At 42.7% G+C, this 16241-nt stretch overlaps 1 protein-coding gene and 1 long non-coding RNA gene across 10 annotated transcripts in view; both read right to left on the bottom strand.

Annotated features, from left to right (window-relative positions):
• Window positions 1-3923, bottom strand: part of Thoc2 (THO complex subunit 2) — a 107245-nt gene extending 103322 nt beyond the window's left edge. For all 7 annotated transcript variants that reach the window (XM_075958439.1, XM_075958444.1, XM_075958443.1 and 4 more), the window contains exon 1: window positions 3829-3923. In XM_075958439.1, the coding sequence (XP_075814554.1) occupies window positions 3829-3899 (71 nt within the window). In that variant the 5' untranslated portion in view covers window positions 3900-3923. The remainder of the gene's footprint in view (window positions 1-3828) is intronic.
• A 9142-nt stretch (window positions 3924-13065) lies between these two features.
• Window positions 13066-16241, bottom strand: part of LOC142841762 (uncharacterized) — a 160241-nt gene continuing 157065 nt past the window's right edge. For all 3 annotated transcript variants that reach the window (XR_012909091.1, XR_012909093.1, XR_012909092.1), the window contains one exon: window positions 13066-15222. This is a non-coding gene — a long non-coding RNA (uncharacterized LOC142841762). The remainder of the gene's footprint in view (window positions 15223-16241) is intronic.

Below are 16241 nucleotides of genomic sequence, written 5' to 3'. Positions count from 1 at the left end.
TAAAAAGAAAAATTTCAGGACTGGAAAGCACTTGTTGTTCTTTTTTTAATCAATTATCAGCTATGCATGGTGGCACGTGCCTGTGATCCCAACAGACAAGAGGATGAAGCAAGATAATGAATTCAAGGCTTCAAAATTACAAATCAGCCTGGGATATATTAAACCTTGGCACACTCGGGAGGCAGAGGCAGGCGGATCTCTGTGAGTTTGAATCCAGGCTGCTCTACAAGAGCTAGTTCCAGGACAGGCTCCAAAGCTACAGAGAAACCCTGTCTCAAAAAAAAAAAGTGTCTTTAAAAAAAGGAAGAGGCGCAGCAACAGCAACCACCTGGCAGTAGTGGTGCACGCATTTAATCCCAGCATTCAGGAGGAGCTCTCTATGAGTTTGAGGCCAGTCTGGTCTAAATAGCTAGTTCCAGGACAGCCAGGGCTACACAGAGAAACCCCATTTTTGAAGAAAAAAAAAAGAAGGGAAAATACAAAACAGGCTGGATATAAAGGAAAATGAAATTTGCAGGAAAAAGAGATAAAACAGGAAATCGTGTATTATTTTAAGGAAAATTACTATGTTTTTAAGTGTACATATAGATGTGCATAGGTCATAGAAGAAGAGACAGGAGAGATGGAGAGACCTTAAAAGAAAGAAACGGTTAGATTAAGAGTCGGTAATGGAGGTCAGCCATGGTGGTGTATGCCTATAATCCCAGCACTTATCAGCCTGGTCTACAAAGTGAATTCCTGGCCAGCCATGGCTACATAATGAGACCTTGCCTCAAATTGAAAAGAAATAAAAGAGTAGATAATGGAATATACATGACATAAAAGCAAACGGCAGGACTAGTTAGGAGGAGAAAAGTGACCAGCAAGAGGCAGGTAGAGAAAAGTAGTAGAGAAAAAGTCAGCAAATTAAAGTATGATATATGTATGAAACTGTCATGAAAAAAACCTATTGCTTTGTGTGCTAATATAAATAATTTTGTAAAGGGTTGAAGATATAGCTCAGTAGTAGTACTTACCTAGTATGTACAAGCCTCTAGGTTCATCCACAAGTAAGGCAAACCTTGAAATAATTCATTATATTATACAGTTTCAGCTTTTGGATTTTTATAGATTATTTTTAGTTGTGTGTATGTGTGTGCATGTGTGTTTGGGTATGCGTGTAATACAGGTACTTGAAGAGGTCAGAGGTGTAACATCCCATGGAGCTGGAGTTCCAGGCAACTGTGAGCCATCAGATGTGGATTTTGAAAATTGAACTCAGGTCCTCTAGATGCACAATAAGCACTCCTAACCTCATGAGACATTTCTCCAGTCTATGAAGCTTTAACTTTCTTTTGGCTTTTGTTGTTTTGTTTGGGAAAAGGTTTCACTGTGTAGCCCCTGCTGACCTCAAACTTACGGGACTCCTCCCTCATCCTCCCAAGTGCTAGGGTTACAGGTGTTAGCAACCACACCCAGCTATACCATCCAACTCTAAATTCTCAGCTAGTATAGTGGTACAAGCCTAGAATCTTAGTACCCAGAAGAGGATTAGAAACTCAAGGTCAGCATGGGCTACAAGGTCATTGTCTCAAAAATGAGATAGGTCCTCTTAATATAAAAGGAATTATATCTATTTATATAATCATTAAGCTGATCACACTGATTTGGATCTACTATAATTTAAACCACATTCCACAAGCTATGCAATAAATACACACATGAAAATCCTAAGTACAGTAAACCCAAAATTCCATTTTAACTAGGTAGTCTTGACTTCATACATCACTTGGTTTTTCTCCAACCATTGCCAGTCAGAGGCAAAGCAGGCAGAACTCCTCCTATTCCTAATACTCATTTTAAGGTGGAAGCAAAAACAGTAAACTGTTAAAAAAAAAAAACAGCTAGGCCTGTGCATGTAGCTCACTGATGGAGCACTTACTACCAAATACACACACACACACACACACACACACACACACACACGTGAAATCCACCTAGAAGCAAGCTGAGCAGCCCACAAACATGACTGTCTATAAATGAATAAATAGGTTGTAGACAGTAAATAACGATGAACTGGGTTATTTGTTTGGGAAGGATAACCCACAAATATAGGATGGTTTAGTTGAGTTGCTTCCCATCCTGCCTTCTCAGCACTCGAGGCACCGCATAGGTATGTGTTAAATAACACTTAAAAATTAAAAATGAGAGCTTATCTTATACCTGCGAGTTAACAAAACACTAAGGCACTGTAAGTATATGCTGGAGGAGATGTTGAACCAAAAGAACTAAGAGATGTCATCGCCTTTCTTCAAGAACCTCTCAATTTATTAGCAAACAAGAGCAAACACATGTGAAGCCAGAGGCCAATTAATTGCTAACCAAAAAGGTAGAGCCTCTAAGTGCAAGAGCTGTCCTGGGAAGTTTAAATATCTAAAAGCTGGAATAACATTACTTGTAATAGCTATCACTTGAGCACTTGCTATATGCCAAGTGCTTTACAGGCATTTAGTCTTCACAACAATCCTTTCAGTAGAGTGTTTATTATTCCCAATTTACTCAAGGGGAAACAGTCGAAGTGGTTAAGAATTTACCAAGGTCACTCAGCTAGTTAAGTGGACTAAGCTAGTCACTTATTCCGACAATCCAATTCTAGGACTTCCACTGCTAAGTTTCACGGAACAGCATAGGGAGTTGTCGGCGGGAGTAAGTCCTTTTACAAGAGTAAGATCCCGCACTGCAAAGTTTCAAAGATTCCTATCTTCCCGCTAGCTACTGGGAACCTGACACTGGACTGGAGTGTGGGAGTGTGGGAGTGGAGGGAGACAACCCAAACAGCTAACAAGAATCAATCTCCTTTAAGATTGGCTACTAAATTTCCAAGGCGAATCAAAAGAAATCAGACCTTTTTTTTTCTTTTCAAATCAATGGTTAATTTTGCTATTTAAACGGGGAGTGGGGGTGGCTGGCTATCTGGGGACAGAAAACCTCTACCGTGGCCAGTCACCGGGAGAGGGTTACAAAACTAACTTTACGACTTAAAAGTAACAAAACATTCTAAAGCACTAAAAAAGCTTCGAGGGCGACCAGAATTAGCTACAATTCCAGGCCAAAATGGGGTTTCATCAACATTTGAGGATGAAAAGTTGAATCCAGTTCGAAACCACTCGGAGGTGGCATGCCGGTAGGGACTTGGCAAAAAGCAGCAATCCCTGCCACACTTCCCCAAGGACCTCAGGGCCAGGGCAGTACAAGCTGGCGCTCCCCAAGAAACCAGAGGTGCCAAGTCTGGCTGTCCCTGACGCCCCGTGCTCTTCTGCCACTGGCGGCTAGGACTGGAGAGAGTTCGGGACAGTTCGCCCTCCCAAGACTTCGGGCATAGGAGAAGCCAGGCGACAAACTACAGGAGTCGCCTTGAGTGCAGAGTGATGAAACAGGACAGAGAGAAAAAATGTCAACTATGGACCCAACAGTCCCGGGCGCGAACCCACGGAGAGAAAAGCAGTCAAGTGAGCCGAGGCAAAACGAAAGAGAGACAAAAAAGACACAGAGCAGGAGCACAGGGGGACCTGGGGGGGCCAAGACGGAAGTTCTGCTTAGAGACCAAAGGAAGCGGGGCTCCGGTGGACGGCGGGGCTTTCAGGGAGGTCGGGGAAGCTGATCAGCGGAGGCTACCGGCTCCGCTCCTCCTGCAGTTCGAAACTCCTTACCATCCCCAACCGTCGCCCGGGTGGGGGAGGGGGCACCGCTTCCCCCCCCCCCACCCCCGGCCCCTGTATCCCACTTCCGAATGTGGCCAACGCCCCGGCCTCGGCTAGCCCGGCTCCCGCCCCCAGCCCGAACACTCACAATTCGCCTCTCCCTGATTTCTCCCAGTTCTTTATCCACTCTGCGGGAACCAGCACAGTTGCGGCCGCCATCTTCCCCTCGCTAGTAACAGTGGCCCGGATGTGTGGCTCGCAAGCGAGAGGTCAAAGGGGAGCACCGCCCACGGGAGTGACGGAAGCTGGGAGTTGGGTTTTAGATTTCCCGCCCCACCTACCTCCCCACCCAGCGGAAGTCCCAGGCCTTGCTGACAAAGAGGTGGCAGATGCCGGTGGTCCCTTTCGCTGGTACCTGCCCGACCGCGCCCTCAACAGTCCTCGCGTTTTACTTCCCTTTAGAAACAATTAAACAAATAAATAAAAAACGCCAGGCCCGGACCTCTTGTAGCCTTTATGATCTCCTGTAATATCTAACCCAAGCCACTAATTCAAACACGTAAATTTTCAAGCGCTCGGTCTGTTACACATTGAAGATACTGGAACTATAAGTCGTGCCCGGCGCGGTCCTCTGGAAAAGAGGAACATGAGATAAGAAATATCTCGACGAACTACTAATAGAAAATTATCACGGAAAGTGCAACACGATACGTGGTATGCCGAGGACCGTGCTAGCGTGATGGATGAAAGCTGGCCCTGGGAAACACAGGATCCTTAAAATCTAACGCCTTACTTTAGCTGTCAAACCAGGGAGCATTAGTATAACAAAAAAAACACTGGGTGCAGGCTCAAAGTCTCTCCACAAAATACTTGCTATTACAAAGAGAAAACATTACTGTAGGAAAATATAGAAGATATCACCCTATGTTGGTGAAAATAAATTTGCAAGGGTTGGAGCTGTAGCTCAGGTACACAGCACTTACCTAGCTTACAACAAGCTCTGGTTTGGAACTCACACTGGAAAAAAAAAAGACTGAATTATTTCAGAAATATGGCAAGAAAACCAGGCACAGGCTTACACAGGTTTAATTCCAACAGTCAGGAGCCTGAGACAGGAGCATAGCCTGGAAGTAGGCAAGGTGGGCAAGCTAGTAGGAAGAGATGGACATCCTGGGACTACCAGTGATGTGCTAGGAAACATGCTAATCAATTTTTTGAATTGCTAATGTCCAAGTTATACATATTAATTTGATATTGTAGGAACAGCAGGCATATCCATTACTGAGGGACAATCTACAAAATTTCTGACTTGCACTCTTCAAAACTGCCAAATGCAAGATGGTAATTTGTCGAGATTTATGAAGACTGGAGGTGGAGGTGAAAAGATCTCTGTGAATTCAAGGCCAGCCTCCTCTACATTGCAAGCTCGAGGCCAACCAAGGTTGCGTACTGAGACTGTCTCAGAAAAAAAAAAAAGATTAATGGTGACAAGAAGTATAAGAAATTTCTTCCCCCCCAAAAAAACCCATATTTTTTCTTTTGCTATAAAGGGTATTACTAAATGGAGGAGATCTGGTTAGACTGGGGGTGAATGGGATAAGAATTTTAGGGATCAGGTTGAGTGTGGCCAGAGGGGGAGATTGCCAAGAGAGATGACTGGGTGGAGGATCTTCACAGAGTCAGGTGGAAGCCTTATGCAAGGGAAACTTCAAGAGGCCACAAGAATGGCTCCAGCTAAGACACCTGGCCGCAGCGGATGCATATTCTGAACTGGCCATCATCCCCTTTGATCTGAATAGTGATTACCCAGGTCATCATTGGAGAGCCTTCATCCAGTGACTGGTGGAGGCAGATTCAGAGGCCCACAGTCAAACACTGGGTCAACCTCGGGGAGTCCTAATGAGGAGAGGAAGGAGGGATTGTAGGAGCCAGGGAGGTCAGGAACATAGCAGGAAACCCCACAGAAATGCTAGCCTGGCATGGGAACTCACAGAGTCTGAACCAACAAGGAAGGAGCCTGCATGGGACTGACCTAGACCCTCTACATAGATATGATGGTTATTTAGCTTGGTCTATTTGTGGGACTCCTGTCAATGGAAGTGGGGGTTGTTCCTAATGCTTTGGCTTTTAGGAACATATTCCTCATGCTGGGCTGCCTTCCTCAGCCTGAATACAGGGGGAGGTGCTTGGTCTCATGGCTGCTGGATGTGCCATGCTTTACTGATGCCCGTGGGAGGATTGCCCCTTTCTGAGGGAATATGCAGGAGGGATGGGTTGTGGAGGAGATGGAGGGGAGGGAGAGGGAGTCGGAGGACAGAAGGGAGGGGAAGCTTTGGTCAGAATGTAAAATTAATTAATTTAAAAAAAGTGTATTACTAGCACAATTGACTTAATTTGGATATTTGTAAGTAAAGTAATAATATTGTATCATAGTTATTTTCTTGACTGAAATATGTGCACTGTAATTGTTACAGAAAAAGCCCTGTTCTAAGAAACAAGCAATGACTCAGTAGTTAAGAGCACTGGCTGCTCTTCTAGACCCCACAGTTTGGAGTCCCAGCACCCAAGTGGTCATTTCCAAGGATCTGTAACTCCAGTCCCAAAGGATCAGACACCCTCTTCTGACTTAAGATGACTGTGCACACTGGGCAGTGGTAGCACACACCTTTAATCCCAGCACTTGAGAGGCAGAGGCAGGTGGATCTCTGTGAGTTCAATGCCAGTCTGGTCAACAGAGTGAGTTCTAGGACAGGGTCCAAAGCTAAAACCCCGTTTCGAGAAACAAAACAAAACAACAACAACAACAAAGGTAGCTAAGATGACAGTGCACATATGCAGTTCAGCACATACATTCAGACAAAACATCCATACACATAAAAATAAATACATAGGCCAGGCAGTGGTGGCACACGTCTTTAATCCCAGTAATTGGGAGGCAGAGACAGGTAGATCTCTGTAAGTTCAAGGCCAGGCTAGTTTACAGAGCAAGTTCCAGGACAGCAAGGACTGTTACGTAGATAAATTCCGTCTTGAAAAATATTTTTGATTGTGAGCCTAGCCTTTAACGACTAAGCCATCTCTCCAGCCCCAGTCTTGAAAAAAAAAAAGATAGCCAGGTGGTAGTGGCACATGCCTTTAATCCCAGCACTCAGGGGCAGAGGCAAGCAGATTTCAGTGAGTTCGAGGCAAGCCTGGTCTTCAAAGTGAGTTCCAGGACAGCCAGGTCTGTTACACAGAGAAACCTTGTCTAGAAAAACAAAAATAAAAAATAAAAATAAATAAAAGCAAAAGAGAAAGAAAAGAAAGAAATAAAGAAGACTCGGTCAAGCATGGTGACACAAGCCGAAAATCTAAGGACTCGGAGGCTGAAACTGAGCACCCCAAGCTGAAAGTATATAGAGAGACCCAGTCTCAAAAAAGAAACGTCTCACTGAAATAATGAAAGATTTTGCAACTTTTTTTCTGGTTTTTTGAAACAGCGTTTCTCTGTAGCTTTGGAGCCTGTCCTGGAACTAGCTCTTATAGACTAGGATGGTCTTGAACTCACAGAGATACACCTGCCTCTGCCTCCCGAGTGCTGGGATTAAAGACATGCGTCACCACCGCCCGGCTCTGGTTTTTGGGTTTTTGTTTGTTTGTTTGCAATTTATTCTCAAATATGTTTTTGGGAGGGCAGAGTTAAAAGAGATTTCAAATTGAGTAAGCAAATGTAAAGTTAAGACTCTAGGAATGTGAATTGATGGTATTTAGAAACTGCTACCCCCAATATGAGAGCTGTACCTTTAATATGTTTCTTACTTCATAGTAGCTAGAATGTCATAAGTGGCCTGCCTTAGTCCACAAAACACTGAATTTACAGGCCCCAGGGACTACACCTGCCTAAGAAATTGCAAGAGGAAGGGGCCTTCTTCAGATAACCTTGTCAGAAAAAAAAATAAAACCTCTCAATTGTCAAGGATCAATTGTCATAACCAAGTAAAATTAGCAACCACAACAAAAAATACAAACCTCTCTTATCATAGAAGAGAAAGCTTTAATCAAACATTTATGATCATGTGTAAAGCCAGATTAAGATAGATGGATATAAAACAAGAAAACAGCTGGGGAATTGTGTGAGGAGAGGAAGAGTTCTAAAGTGATAGAAGAGGGGGAGACAAAAAAATGAGAGAGAGTGATATAGCAGGCACATGAACAGCACCTTACCAGTAAGGGACTTCCAGTACACCTGGGGGCCTTTACCGGGTGTATCTGCTTACAGGGCACAGAACAAAAGGGGTGTGTGTGTGTGTGTGTGTGTGCTACTGCAGGAAGCAGCAAGAGATTTGAAACTGGAAAGGGGCAACTGAGTGGACCTGGCCAATGGGAACACTGGTTCCTTAGAATCCCAGAAGAGTAGTTGTCAGTGTGGTGACAGTGTGGTAAAGTCAATACCTCCATTTAAAAGATATATCCCCTAGCCAAACAGACATGTAGTATAGAAGCAGCTTCAAGTAGGTAATGGGAAATAGTTTGATTGAACAGAAATGAGTCTTTTAAGGAAATTTGCCCCCAGGAAAGATGGCCTTTATTGGCCGATCTAACTACCTACCATTCTGGGTCAGTCAACAGTCACAAGTAACCAATAATGACACAAAAATGTGTAAAATGGTTCTCATTGATCCTGATGTTAACCCAGAGGCAATCCACCTCCTTTTATGCCTGAAGACAGTGGCTCAGAAATTCGGGGGTGTGGTGGTGAGACTCAGAGCTATATATACACCCAGTTGCTATCTCCTCAACTTTGGTATTAGAAGATGCTCAAATACAACACAAAGATGTGAACAACTCCAAAAATAGACAAAGCCAGATTAAATACAGAAAGTATTCAGTGGAAAGAAATGGCAAGATATCAGCCCAGGAGTTAAAAGAAATCAACTGGGGATGGGGCGGGTAGAACCAGGTCGGTTGAGAATGCAGTCACAAACCTGTAATTCCCAGAACAACTCAGGCTGAGGCACAGTGATTGATCTTTTGAAGTTACCTAGAGCTACAGCAAGGCCATGTTTGTGTCTGTGGTGTGTGTGTGGGGGGAGGGGTGTTAATTTAAAATCCCTTGATTCTCAAGGAAAACACCAAATGGTGGGAGTTGGTAGGTGATACCATTGTAGGAGGAAAGCCAGGAGGACCTGTGCAGCCCAGGTTGGGAGGCCAAGGAATTTTCTTTTAAGAATAGGCTAAGGTCACAAAACTCATAGAGGAAAAGCCAGAGAGGAGTGGATTCCTTTCACCAAGCTTGGCAGCTTAGTCAAGGACATAAGAATCAAGTCACTGGGGGCTGGAGAGATGGCTCAACCATTAAGGGTTAAGCTCACAACCAAGAAAAAAAATCAAGTCCAAGTCCCTGGATGAGCTCTAGCTGTTCTCCCAACCCGTTGAAGAGTCTGAGATTATTGATTTTTTCCTGGAAGCAGCCACTAAGGATGAGGGTCTGAAGACCAGTCATGCCAGTGCAGAAGCAGACTCAGGTTAACCAGGAGAGGAGGTTCAAGGTTTTTGTTAACATTAGCACTACAATGGTCATGTTTGTCTTGGTGTTAACTGACCCAAGGAGGTAGCCATTGCCATCGAAGGGGCCATCGTCTTGTCCAAACTTCCCATTGTCCTTGTGTGGTGAGGCTACTGAGGAAACAAGATTATCAAGCTGTGATGGTTTGAATGAAAATGGCTTCCATAGGCTCATAGAGAGTGGCACTATTGGAGCCGGGCGGTGGTGGCGCACGCCTTTAATCCCAGCACTTGGGAGGCAGAGGCAGGCGGATCTCTGTGAGTTCGAGGCCAGCCTGGTCTACAAAGGGAGTTCCAGGACAGGCTCCAAAGCTACAGAGAAACCCTGTCTCGAAAAACCAAAAAAAAAAAAAAGAGTGGCACTATTGGGAGGTGTGTCCTTGTTGAAGGAAGTATGCCACTGGGGGCACGCTTTGTTTCAAGTTTCAAAAGTTCAAGACAAACCTAGTGGCTCGTTCTCTCTTTCTGCTGCCTGCCTATCCAGATGTAGTTCTCCCAGTTAAATCTACAGCACCATGCTTCCCACAACTGTTGGGTGAAGGTTGCTTGTTTGGTTCCTGGATGCCCAGTGAGCTTAACCCCGAAATAATCACACAGAAACTGTATTAATTAAATCACTGCTTGGCCCATTAGCTCTAGCTTTTTATTGGCAAACTCTTACATTAATTTAACCTATTTCTATTAATCTGTATATCGCCATGTGGCAGTGGCTTACCCAGAAAGATTCAGCATGTCTGACTCTGGAGGCTCCATGGCATATCTCTCTCTGCCCTTCTTTTTTCCAGCTTCCATCTTCTTTGCCTACTTAAGTTCTGCCCTATCAACAGGTCAAGGCAGTTTCTTTATTCATTAATGGTAATCACAGCACACAGAGGGGACTCCCACATCACACAGCGACAATAATGGACTAAACTTTTGAGCTGTAAGCCAGCCCCAATTAAATGTTTTCTTTTATAGGAGTTGCCATGGTCATGGTGTCTCTTCTTTATTCTTCTTTATTCTTAGGGTAATAAAACCCTAAGACAGAAGCCCCACACTGTTCCATATAGGTGACAGGATGTAGTGGCTTTGTGTTGGTGCATCTTATTTCTGTCCTTAGATGAACTGGCATCATCTCTGCTCCTGTACCCAAGAATCTTTTGATGATGGCAGGTATTGATGATTTCCAGATGTCAGCCAGGGGCTTCATTACCACCCTAGACAACTTCACCAAGGCCAACTCCAGGGCCTACAATAATCTGACCGTCTGACCTCAGCCATGTTCATCAAATCTCCCATCAGGAACTCTTCAATCATTAGATTCTCTGTGCAGAGGACCCAGGTTTTATTTGGGGTTACTACATAGGGTAATAATATAAGAATAAGTTAATTAAGCCCATTTAAAGAATAAAAAACACTCAAGAGTTCTCAAAAGCAGTTCCCATTATCTGTATGTCAGGAGTAGTGCCCTCTGTAGCTGAATAACCCATTTAACAGGTATTCTAAATGTAATGGCAAGGGTCACTAAGTACAATTGCAACCAAGAAAATAGGCATCTACCCCCCCCCCACACACACACATTTGAACCAGAACAGACTGTTACCCATGACCATGACATTGGGCTCACCTATTGCCCCAACACAGGTGAAATCCAGGAGCCAGAGCTCAATGACAAATCTAATGTCTACTTCCTTCCTATTGCTGAAGACAATCCACAGATATCACCACCTCTATGCTATCCCCATGAGTCTATTCATAACAGCTTCAGCACTTCGGCCCTAGTTGAAAAGTATTCCTCTTTTTTTTTTTTTTTTTTTTTTTTTTTGGTTTTTCGAGACAGGGTTTCTCTGTGGTTTTGGAGCCTGTCCTGGAACTAGCTCTTCTAGACCAGGCTGGTCTCGAACTCACAGAGATCCGCCTGCCTCTGCCTCCCAAGTGCTGGGATTAAAGGCGTGCGCCACTACCGCCCGGCTAAGTATTCCTCTTTTGATCTCGCTGTGAAGAAAAATCTTGTTAAAGGCAGGAAGTGAAGAAAATAATTCTAGAAAAATTCAGTGTGGAGAGAGGACTGAATCTATGGAATAATTATGGCAGAAGTGCTGACGAAACATGAGTCAGAGAAATGCTCAAGTGAACCACACAAAGGAAATGGACCTCCGCAAAGCTGTGGAGGAACCGGACACAGGCAGGAGAAAATGAGCAGAGTGACTCAGACTAACGAAGAACTGGACATGAAAAATCAACAAACTGACAAGCAAAAATAACATGTCTAAAAATATGTGTTCTACCTGAGAAAGCAGCCTAGCCTCTGCTGCTTTCCTCAGATCCCTCAAACCTCTTTTGGTCCTTCTAGATGCACATTTCAGAGTTAAAACAGCAAGAGAGTTCCAATGGCACTCATCTTCTCAATGCTCAGTAGAAAATTCCAGCAGTCTTGATTGTTATCATTGGTCTCTTTAGGGAGCCCTATGATAATGGGAAGACTAGCATTATGATTTGGGTTGACGAATACATGAGTAAACTTCAAATGTGCAAAAAAAGACAAATCTTGCATGTTTCTTCTCATGGAGAATCTAGATACACACGTATGGGTATGTGTGTGTATAGCATGAAGGCAGAAAGGAGACTACGGAAATGGGGTGAAGAAGGGACAGTAATTGGATCAAATATGAGCAAACCACAATGTGTGTATATATGAAAAGATGCCACAAAGAGACATCATTTTACACGCTAACTAAAAAGTTAATCAAAAAAATTTAATTTAGCCAGGTGTGATGGCACATGCCTTTAATTCTAGCACTTGGGAGATAGAGACAAGGTGGACCTCTGTGAGTTCAAAGCCAGCCTGATCTGCATAGTGAACTCTAGGACAGTCAGAGCTATGTGGAGAAACCATGTCTCAAAAAATTAATTATTGTATGTATGTGTTTGATGTGTCAGTATAAGTACATGCATGTGGAGATTGGAAAACAACTTTTGGGAGTCTGCCCCCACACCATGTATGCATGCATGCATGCACACACCTTTTTAAGTTATCAGACTTGCAGGGCAGACACTTTACCAACAGACCAATTTGCCTGTCCAATAAGTGTTTGTGTGTGTGGTGGGGAAAGGTCAGAGGTAGCCATTGAATATCTTCCTCTATCTTTTTCCACTTCATTTTTTTCTTGTTTTTTTTTCTAGACAGTTTCTTGTAGCTTTGGTTGTCCAGGCTGGCCTAAAACTCACAGAACTCTTGCTGTCTCTTCCTCCCGAGTGCTGGGATCAGAGGCGTGCACCACCACCGCTTGGCCTCCATTTCATTTTTTTTTAAAAAAAAAAAAAACAGTCTCTCACCAAACCTGGAGCTCACCAATTGGCTAGACTCGCTGGCCAGCAGCCCATGAATCCCCCTGTCTTTACTTAATCAGTGGCTGGGTACCAATGTGTACTGTCACATCTGGCTCTTTACAAGAATGCAGAGGGTCAGGGGAGGGGCATATCCCCCATTTCAAATAGTAATAATAACAATTTAGGATGAGGGCATATAAGATTCCAGATCATGCTTAGTTAAAACATTTGCTTTACTTTTCTGTGATGTCCTTATGTACACAGTGAATTTTAATAGGTTACTTTCTCTAATCTAATGCCCATTTATTTTATGAGTTCAATTATGAACACTAACAGGATAGTGGGAAATTTTTCCCTCCTATTAAGGATAAAGGATATACAGGGGTGCTTTTGCTTGTGAAACTTTTTAAAATATAAAGCATTTTAGAAACACATACTTGGAGCCAAAAAGATAGCCTAATAACCTGTGTATAAATAGATAGTAAGATATAGAAAGAAATACACATTTGGCAGAAAGTTTATTAAACAGACATAAGAAAATAAAGAAATTTTATTGTACATACTAATGTATGAACTTATTTTACAGATATTTTTAGTGTACTAGTGTACAAATCATGGTGTATGCATGGAGATCAGAAGTCAATGTGTGGCAGGCAATTGATTCCTTCTAACCACCATGTGGATCCTGGGGCTCAAACTCAGATCATCCGGCTTGACTTCTTGACTGTTGTGCTATCTCACCAGGCTCAAACATAGGAAATTTAGAATTAGCATTATCTTCTAAATTTAGCAAGTTTTATTAAATGATCCATGTTTATTGGTGCTAATAAACTGAGGAATAGGCTGTATTTAAAATATGTCTGAAGAAAAATTAAAGTACTTATTATTTCCTACCAGCTGTACCTAATCATTTTACAGAGCAATTAATTTTCATATAAGACAAAACATTTCAGGGTATTATCTAGTTTTAGATTAGACCTGTAACTAATTTCTTAATGTCTGAACCTAAAGTTCTAAAGCTACTAAATGGAAAACTATTCAGCATCTTCAATAACTTGGGCCTATTTAAAAACATTATGCTGTTTCAAAAAGAGTACAAGAGTGACTACCCATACATATCTTCATATTTCATTGTTATGAAAAAACTAAATGTATACCAAGTAAAACAAAATTATGTGGTAAATTTTCATGTACCAGTCTTCTCCCTGGAAAAATTTCTAAGTCATTACTATTGAAAGAGACGGTTCAATGGTTAAGAACACTGGCTGCTCTTCTGGGTTCAATTCCCAGCACCCACATGGCAGCTCACAACTGTCTGTAACTCTAGTTCCAGGGATCTGACACTTCATACAGACATACATGCTGGCAAAACACCAAATAAATAAATAAATCTATTTAAAAATATTATTATTACTGTGTAGTTTGTATTTGACAAGAAATACTAACTGGTTTTTTTAAATGTATTCTTCTCTATATAATCTGTTGTAGAGATATTCTCCCAAACTTTGAGCTTCATCTACATTTTAGGTGTGATCATTATTTATGAGTGTTTTGAAGATGGGTCCTCTGCAATGTAGGATGCTGAACAACGTCTCTAGGCTCAATTTGTATATACCTCTCTCTCTCTCTCTCTCTCTCTCTCTCTCTCTCTCTCTCTCTCTCTCACACACACACACACACACACACACACACACACACACCAGTGTCATCTGGAGGGCAAACTGCCCCCTTCTGCTACATTACAGTTTACCTTGCCACATATCATGGTGATGCCTCCTGCCAAACTCTGAGGTGTGTGCAATATGCATATTACCCAGTATGCCACAAGTGCAATATGACCTGAGTGCAGGGATGTCCTTTGGGGCTTTGGTTTTCCTCTTTCATGGAGCCAGCAGAACTATTTTTATATAAAATGATGACTCCTTTAGGAATTGCTCAGAGCTAATTGGCTTCGGGCCCTATAAGATTGCAAAGCTATTATATCTTTTGTATCCTTGTTATCTTGCTTTATCTTTGCCATCAACATCTGGCTGTTGTCTCAGCAGATGAGAGTATTGTTCCCTGGTGATCTCAACAATTCATGGGTGCCAACAAGGGAATGAGGGACTGCAAGCTGTGAAAAAGGCTAGGATTGGAGGCTTACTTTGTTGACAATCTCATGTGTGGAGTGGTAGGTAGATTTCAGGTAATTTTAATATCAAGCAGTCTTGATAATATATGAGAGTTTAGGAGACAGAAGCAAAGAATATGCACATAAAAGCAAACAAAAGAAAGAATAAGTGAGCCTAGTAGTGGTGACACATGCCTTTAATCCCAGCACTTGGGAGGTAGAGGCAGGTGGATCTCTGTGAGTTCGAGGCCAGCCTGGTCTACAAGAGCTAGTTACAGTACAGGCTCCTGTTGACTGAGGTTTCTGTCCTACCTTGTGGGTGTAGTTTTCCAGATTATATCCTGCTGATTGGGGACACTGATAATCTTACAGCAACCTAAAGAAAATATAGAATTATGATCAAGTCCTTACTGGAAAATTCTGTGAGGCTTAATCATCTAAAGCAGCAGTCTTGAATCTGCTCTGGATGTAGAACTCAGACATCTGGGTCGTCCACTCCTATTGGAGATTTCTCAGGGGGTCTTCCTTGATCAAACCTGATCTTTCTTAACCCAGAATCAATCGATAGCCTCACATTTCCTGTGAAAACAAAAGCAAAACCTCTTCTTCAATTTTGAAGTCAATGTATTTTCAAAATACCTATCTTGGATTAATTCATCAGTATTTATAAACAAATATCTTTTAGCAGCTGTTGCTCCTTCCTCAGCATTCAAACAACTCAAAGAGAACATAATAACATACAGTATTCAGACTCTGTGTTTTCCATCTTTACGTGGCTTTATTTTAACCTCTATTTCTTTTTTTTTTTTTTTTTTGGTTTTTCGAGACAGGGTTTCTCTGTGGTTTTGGAGCTTGTCCTGGAACTAGCTCTTGTAGACCAGGCTGGTCTCGAACTCACAGAGATCCGCCTGCTTCTGCCTCCCGAGTGCTGGGATTAAAGGTGTGCGCCACCACCGCCCGGCCCTCTATTTCTTTTAATTTGCCTGCCTCTGCCCCCCAAGTGCTGGGATTATGTAAGTGGCGTAAATAACCAGGCTAGCTTAATATGAAACAGCAAATTTTAATGAAGGGATAGCTTACAACACCAGGGATCCAGCAATGAGCATGGGATACAAAAAAGAGAGCGGTGGGGCTCACGCCCACCAGATTTATACATAAACATTTGCCTGAGGCGAACACACCCTCACAATGGGCTGGGCTATCCCTACAGGATTAAAGGTGTACACTACCACATCTTGAATTCACAGAGCTCTGCCTGCCTCTGTCTTCCTAGTGTTGGGATTAAAGGTGTGGGCTATCATACCTTAAACTCACAGATGTCTGCCTGCCTCTATCTCCCAAGTGTTGGGATTAAAGGTATGTGCCACCACACCCAACCACTCTCTTTCTTTCTTTTTTATTTTAAGGACTTTATCCTTTTTTTCTTTTTATTTTCTCTCCCAAGTCTACATATATTTTTAACACACTATAAACTGTTGAGGTTTGCTTCGTTTTTGAATCTCTCTCTACTGTATACCTCTTTTTTCTGACCACAGGAGTCTTTAATTTGCTAAGCAATATTGCTAGGATTAAAGCTGTGGCTTTCACGGCTAGATCCA

The sequence above is a fragment of the Microtus pennsylvanicus genome, chromosome X (genome assembly GCF_037038515.1).
Source record: "Microtus pennsylvanicus isolate mMicPen1 chromosome X, mMicPen1.hap1, whole genome shotgun sequence".
Taxonomy (NCBI): domain Eukaryota; kingdom Metazoa; phylum Chordata; class Mammalia; order Rodentia; family Cricetidae; genus Microtus; species Microtus pennsylvanicus.
Note: the sequence above shows the minus strand (reverse complement) of the source record. Positions and strands in the feature narration are given on the sequence as shown.